General features: G+C 45.8%; 1 protein-coding gene across 1 annotated transcript in view; it reads right to left on the bottom strand.

The window, feature by feature from the left end:
• Positions 1-6,502, bottom strand: part of tg (thyroglobulin) — a 25,493-nt gene extending 18,991 nt beyond the window's left edge. Inside the window, exons 1-9 of the mRNA XM_046045501.1 lie at positions 6,481-6,502; positions 5,750-5,803; positions 5,202-5,432; positions 3,502-3,606; positions 3,340-3,417; positions 2,534-2,637; positions 2,059-2,170; positions 1,816-1,977; positions 1,478-1,663 (exon numbers count right to left, since the gene is read on the bottom strand). Of these exons, the coding sequence (XP_045901457.1) occupies positions 1,478-1,663; positions 1,816-1,977; positions 2,059-2,170; positions 2,534-2,637; positions 3,340-3,417; positions 3,502-3,606; positions 5,202-5,432; positions 5,750-5,803; positions 6,481-6,502 (1,054 nt within the window). The remainder of the gene's footprint in view (positions 1-1,477; positions 1,664-1,815; positions 1,978-2,058; positions 2,171-2,533; positions 2,638-3,339; positions 3,418-3,501; positions 3,607-5,201; positions 5,433-5,749; positions 5,804-6,480) is intronic.
• Positions 6,503-7,049: the final 547 nt, after the last annotated feature.

Below are 7,049 nucleotides of genomic sequence, written 5' to 3'. Positions count from 1 at the left end.
ACTGCACATTGCTGCAGCTCCTCTTTTCAGCCTGTGTTGAAGGCTTCGTTTTAGCTATGGAGTGATACATCTTGTCTCTAAATGATCTTTGTTGGGAGCTGCACATGCTCAGTTCCTAGTTAAGGACTACTAGCCAATCAGAAGCATAGAAGGGCGGGTCGGCGAGAAGCCGGTAAACGGCTCGGGTTCAGCCGTACTGGACTGGAGCGAGAGTTTCAGAGCGGTGAGTTATTAATCTGTATCCATAAAGTTTTAACTGAGCTCTGTCTCTACATCACAGGAACAACTTTATGTCCACTGACTGCCTGGAGGGCAGCTAGTGTTTGGAAGGGAGAGGAGAGCTGTGTGCTGCAGCTCGCTGTTTCTGAGGGCGTGTCGGAGTCGCCGCTTGGCGAGCGTTATATGAGGCGTGTTTAGCTTTCATCCCTGTGATGTCACAGGGATGAAAGGGAAGAGTTTTCTGTGGGAGATGGGAACTCCCTTTGGTCTTTTTCACTTTGCAAAAAAGGAATATAACTCAAAGGAGAGGGGAAAAGCCAAAAAGCAGAATATGAACTCTTTAAGAAGCTTCGTACAGTTTAATACTGAAAAGAAAGAACGCACGGCAAAGTTACAAGGTGTGGTTTAATTCCAGAATCCATCAGACTCTTGAACAGCCACAGAGAGGCTCAGTTCACCGTGTTTAGATAAATGCAGCTGCACTTTCCTTCGTATTTCAGCTCTTTCTAACATCAGCCATGTTTAAATCTAATTTACGAGTGAATTTTAAGCAAACTTTTAAAATGTCACAAAAAAGAAGAAAAAGGGTAATTTAGTTGATTTGGAGCAAAGTGTAGTTACGCCATCTGTCCATTTGAGAAAACCATGTTTTATCAGGGCCTGAACGCAGCTGCAGGCCGCCGGGTCGCATGTAAGTGATGTTGGCTAGAACCAAAACTGAAGAAGTCTTCAGGAATGTTTGTCACTGGGGAAGGTGCTTCCAGCCGCGTGTCTGCACGTTATGAGAATATCCTGAAAGACGCCGGCAGCGGAAACAGCTGATCAGTCACAAGGTAAATGTTCGCCACGTCAGAAAAGTCTCCATGTCGCACTGAGTGCATGAACCCTTTTTCGACAGAGACAGAAACCACCGTAAAAACTTTTTCTGCAAAACTGAGAACGTTTTTTCAGACTTTGCCGTTTCCATCAAGGTTTTTTCAAACGCGTTACTTCAAAATGCTCATTAAAAAACGTTGATGGAAACACGGCCATCGTCATATTATTTTTAGGCGAGAGATGAATAAAGTTATATATATACGATGTGCAAAACCTGCATTAATCAATTTATTTAAATAAAACGATATTTTTGAAGTTCCTCTGACGACCTTCTTCTTCTTCTGGTGGTCATTTTACCGTCTTTTAACTTTTTTACTTTATCTGTAAATGTTAATCTTGTTGACGTCTGCGTGACTGACAGTAAATGATCGGCATCTCTTACTCTGACAGGCTCCTCTCAGCGCTCTGTTGTCCCATCGCCGACTCTCCGTCGCGCACAGGAAGCTGCTGGCAGGAAGTGAGTTCTGGTAACCACGGTCACAGACGAGATCACAGCTCTGACGGCCGTCGGCCGGCGGGCGGCAGACCAGTGCACCATGGGTAACGGCGTAGTCGGGACAGAGAGGACCTGGAGAGGAGAACGACCACCAATTAAAGCAGCCTCCTCCGAGCTGCAGTTCCTGGAACGTCCACTAGCGGCTGCTGTGGGCTTCTTCCACTTTCAAAATAAAGCTAATATTCATGAGATACTGAGGCGCAAAGCGGGACGTTTGCACTCACGGTCACATGACGGCGTCCGTCCTGTCTGGCGAGGCGTTCGGGTGCCGCCCACTTCCTGCCCGTCCTCAGAGACGCACCAACAGGAAGTGGCATCACACTGCAGCGGGACGAAGGAGCCGTCGGGGCGGCACTGGTAACCCTGCAGCTCACACCAGCTGGGACCTGAACGCACCACACAGTAGTTTACCAGTTTACAGAGTGTCAGTGAACACATCGCTGACACGTGCGTGTGCGTGTACGTACATGTCAGCTGTCCTGCAGGGCTCCTTGTTGCCGCCTGTATGGTTTCTCCGGTCAGAGGGTTCACACACCAGCCTGCAGCGCCGCCTGTCTGCAGCACCGAGAAACGACCATCCTGAAACACAAACGCCATAAATTCTGTGGCCAGATGAGATTTCAAAGAGCTTTTATACCTCTAAAGCTTTAAAGGAAGGAAAGCGAATAAAGATATTAACATTTATCTCAGCTGCAATCCTAAAGTAAAAGAATAAATGGGGACACAGAGTTGCAGCAGCAGCGTTTACAACAGTTACAAAACATACACAACTTCCACAAAACACCGGTAGGTTAATAAAATACAATAACACATTTACAAAGTACAAGTATATTTTCATTTTATAAATAAAAGGAGAAAATAGAAGCTTAAAAACGCGTCAAGTGATCCTGTGTAAACACTGTGTGTGTGTGTGTGTGTGTGTGTGTGTGCGTGCGCTCGTACCTCCTCACACTTTGGTTGGTAAGCTGAAGTGGTGATGAGGTCATATCCTTTCATCCAACCAGAGAGCAGCGTGTGAGCCTCAGCTCTCTGACAGCGAGTCAGACCTGCAGGACGGCGCACACAGACACGTTGTTATGAATTGCTGTATGCACGTGTCCCGCCCCCTCCCCCGTGTCCCGCCCCCTCCCGCTAGAACGCCAATCATCTGCTTTCAACAGCCGAGCCGACGACTTGTTAAGCTAATCGTGTGGCTCCGCTGACGTCAGTGCACGGTTGAAGTTTGCGTCAGGATCAGATGTCGCGGCGGCGGCGAGGAGGAGCAGGTGTGTGACCAGATCAGATTCTACATGACCGCCACATTACTGCGTTAAAGGCTCCACATGTGATCTGCAGTACTTGCAGTATGTGTTAGAAAACGCCGGGGTGCCTTCTGACGGGATCCAGAGCCTCAGTTAGCTTAGCATTTGTTCAATGCTCCGGTGGGAGGAGCTCATGGCGTCCCTTCCCCGGCGCTCTGCATAGAGGTGTAAATGAAGGCGCTGTGGTGAAAGCTTGTGCGTGTGTAGTAGAAGTATAACCTGTGAGGAAAAACACTTTTTAAACCTTATTTTGGGGCAAAGTCATCAAAGAGTTTCAGAGACCTGATCCTGTTAGTCCCAGATAGATGGCTGCCGAGCGGCAATGTTGTGTGTTTTGGACCAGAACATGGATCCAGGAACACGCAGGTCTGGCTGTGTGCAGCATGAGGTGCAGCAGGACCTCTAGAATCCTCTATAAACATTTAATATAATATAATGTTGTCTCACATTTCGGCAGGCGGAGCGAGCGGCCGGTCAGAGACCCGGGGACGTACTCTCCATCTTCATCAACACACCAACACTGACCTGAACACACACACGGAGGGATGAAGCGCCGTGAGAATCCCACATAACACACCTGCACATGTACTTTGAGTGTGTGTGTGTTACCTGTGCTGTGGTGACACTGTGTGTGCAGCCAGCGTCCGTCGGCGTCACACTGGGGAGTGAACAGCCGGTACGAACGACGCTGAGGAGGCAGGAACATCCGGACGGCTGCAAAACAACGACATCTCCGTCAGTAGTAATAATAATAACAACAACATCTTTTAAATACAGGTAACAAAGAGCTTTACAGCCAAAACTGTAAGACCGACAAATCGAATAAAAATCACACACAGCGAATAAAACATGAAACGAGTCCGTGTGCAGTTAAAGGAATAATAAATAATGTATCACGCTGTGAAAGTGAGATAAACCAGGACCAGACTGTAGGGGCCCTGACAGCAGAGACCTTGTCCCCTTTGGTTTTTAGGAATAGTTAGCAGTGGCCTAACTATATAAACTGCACATGAGAATTTTCCTTTTCGGTAAAAGAATATTGTTTATTTAGTCCACTAGAAAACTCAACAGCAGAAACTTTGTGTTGGAAAGTGTCAGATTAGGGCTGTGAAGAGACACAATATTAGGTTCACGAGCAGAAGACAAAAAGATCTTTAAACAGTGTTTCCTCAATGCTGAGATATGTGACACTTCATCTCCTGCATCCTGGTGAAAGTTTCTGCACCAACTCATAATTCAGGTGGCAGGCGAGATTTCAAAATATATAAATATAACAGAATCTAAGTGAAAGCAGCTCTCGGTCGTTCTGTGCTGCTTTCAGATCTGTTTCTCCTGCAGATCAACTTTTCTCCTGTAACATAGTCCTGCTGAGGCAGGATTTAGTCTTCACACCTGGTCATGTTCACGGGGAGAGAACAGAAAAATTGCTGCTGCTCGTTTTTGGCTCATTTTATTATCAGCAGCTTGTTTTACTATTTTTGGACGACGCACGTTTGTTTCTTCTATATTTTAATTGCATTGCATCTTTTCTTAGTGCAAATAAACCTTTCTAAAGGCATTTTCTTTTGTTATTTAACTGCAAAATGGTTTTCAGAACGTTTTTTAACAAACTGAAAAAGTGCTCAGCCTCCCCAGTGTAAATGACACCTATGGGGGGGGGACAAACTTTATAGTTGGAAAAAGGGCAACGAATTGCAACACATCGCATTATGTTTAAAATTGGGAGAATATCGCATCATGGAGGCCTCTGGTGATTCCCCATCCCTCATCTGCGTCCCGGCTCACGGGGATAGAAGCTCAGAGTCCTCGTCTGGCCTTAAAGTAATCAGAAGAATTTTAAAATCAGTCCAGGCAGCCAGTGCAGGATGCTAACAGCGGCGTGATGTTAGCATCCTGCTGGACAAACTAGGTGATGGACCTGATGGTGTAAAGGCAGTAACATTAGTCGAGGCAGAATGTTTTTAGGGGAGCTGCCCGTCAGTTTGCCCCCTGGCAGGAGGACACAAAGGCCGGGATCAGGTTCTCCAGAACTGGTGAGATTTCTTAAACGATAAAAACTTTCTGTCCTGGTGGAAGACGACCCTAAGATTGATCTGATGCTCAGATTAAGTTACTAAATACATGTTTGAACAGGTAATTAGTATTTCTGTCCGAGGACATTTTTAAAGTAACCCTCCAGGTGATTTTGAGCAGAAATGAACAGAAATGCTGCTGAAGGATTCAGAAAATGATCTGCAGGAACAACAAAACACAGTTTTCAAAACTTCTGATTGAATTTTAAACATTAGTTTTTCTTAACTGTGACTCACTGGAGAAAGCAGCCAATCGCAGAGCAGCATTAGAGCGGCTCAGCAGCCTATCGGAGATCTGCAGCTCCTCCTCTGATTGGCTGATCTGGAGCTCCTCTGGGGTCAGACGCAGACCTTCAGCCAATAGGAATCCATAACCCAGAGGGAAGCGGGAGGAGTTGGAGACCGTGACGACGCTCCTCACTTCCTGTCTGAACGCCGTGACCTCAGCTAACGCCCGAGAACACTGACCTGCGAGTGGGCATTACGTTAGCGTCGCTAACAGGTTAGCATACAGTGATGATGTCACATTTTACTCTGTGGAGACTAATGTGGATAAAAATGCTTCTTTCATTTAAAACAAACCAGAAATTTAATTTATTTCTGAAGGGAAGCTGTGAAAATCATTTCTGTTGTTAATGAACTCAAGTGTCAGCAGCTTCACTCTGGTTTGATGAGTTGGTTTTCAGCAGTGACTCAAGAACAGAAAAGAAAATAATCCCATAAATCTGTAAAATACAGAAACGTCTTCCAGAATCTCCATGAATGGAATTTAAGTTTGTTCTGACCTGCAGAGGACCGAAGCTTCTGCGTCCTTCTCTCTGGACCTGAAACAGAAACATCTTAAATCAACTTTCCTTCAGGACAAACTTTACATTTTTAGCCCCTCGACTGATCAGAGCTGAAAAAGATAAGAAGATACTTTATTAGGTGCGTTTGACTTCATGCGGCCCGAAGCGAATTGTGTCCCAGCATCAGAGTTTCACGTTGCTGCTTCTGCAGACGCTTCAATAAATCAGATGTAGAAATGTTCACAGCTGAAAGCTTTTTGCTGCTCGCACAGAGTTTAAAATAGACGACAGCGTTCTGGCAGCAGCTACTTCCAGCTGTGGACAGAACGCTCGCCTCGTTCTCCTGTCTTCATTTAGTTCTTGGCTCATATGAACAACAGAAGGTCGTGGTTTCATGTCAAACGTTCAGCGTTACTTGCCTTAGTAACTTGTAATAATATTACTGTTGTAGAAAAGTAATTAGTTACACTACTAGTTACTGGAAAAAGTCACATGTGCGATTCTGTGAGATCCTGAGTCCCCGGAACCGCCGCTCTGAAACCGTTCAGTATAAACGCAGAGTTTGATCCTGAACCGCCTGTTCTTAAGATTAAAATATTAAACATCTGTTGTTGCGTCTGTGGGATCCCACGTTTTTAACATCGGCTGAGCACCAGGCGCTAATGAACTCACTTTAAACTGAAAGGCAGAGGTTCAACACCTGCTCGTCACCAGCAGCTTCAGTTTACAGGTTCTGACCAGGTCGACCATCGAAGGTGAAATGAAATAAATCTGATTCATGTGGGAAAGCAAAGACAAGAGGAAATGTCTTAAAAACTAAACTGAATTTGGTAAAAATGTTTCAGGGCTCTCCTGTTAATCATCAACCCTTCAGCCCTCGTGGGGGTCACGACCCTCAGCTTGGGAACCGCCGGTCCAAAGACAGGAGAGATGGTCCCTGCAGCTTTCTTTAGGCCATGAATGAAAGTATGAAAGGACAGCCAGGAAAACTGCAGACTACAGGAACCATCTACGATTCAACCTGAGATGCCGACAACACAAACTTATTCCCAACAGCCTACACTTAGGCTCCACGGTACAAGGACACAGAGCCGGAATAATCCTGGAGAAAGTGCAACACCAGCTACTGAACGAGAGAGTGAGACAGATACACTTCACAATTGAAGCCCTGAACAAAGAAATGGACAACATACACCACAAACTAGAAACATATCTGCCCAGTACAGCACTGGGAAAGGTCATGGACTTCATCAAGAAAGCACAGCTATCCCAGCACAACAAGAGCAAAGAAAGACAG

This window comes from Micropterus dolomieu, linkage group LG03 (assembly GCF_021292245.1).
Source record: "Micropterus dolomieu isolate WLL.071019.BEF.003 ecotype Adirondacks linkage group LG03, ASM2129224v1, whole genome shotgun sequence".
NCBI lineage: Eukaryota > Metazoa > Chordata > Actinopteri > Centrarchiformes > Centrarchidae > Micropterus > Micropterus dolomieu.
This window is presented reverse-complemented; position numbering and strand designations above follow the sequence as displayed.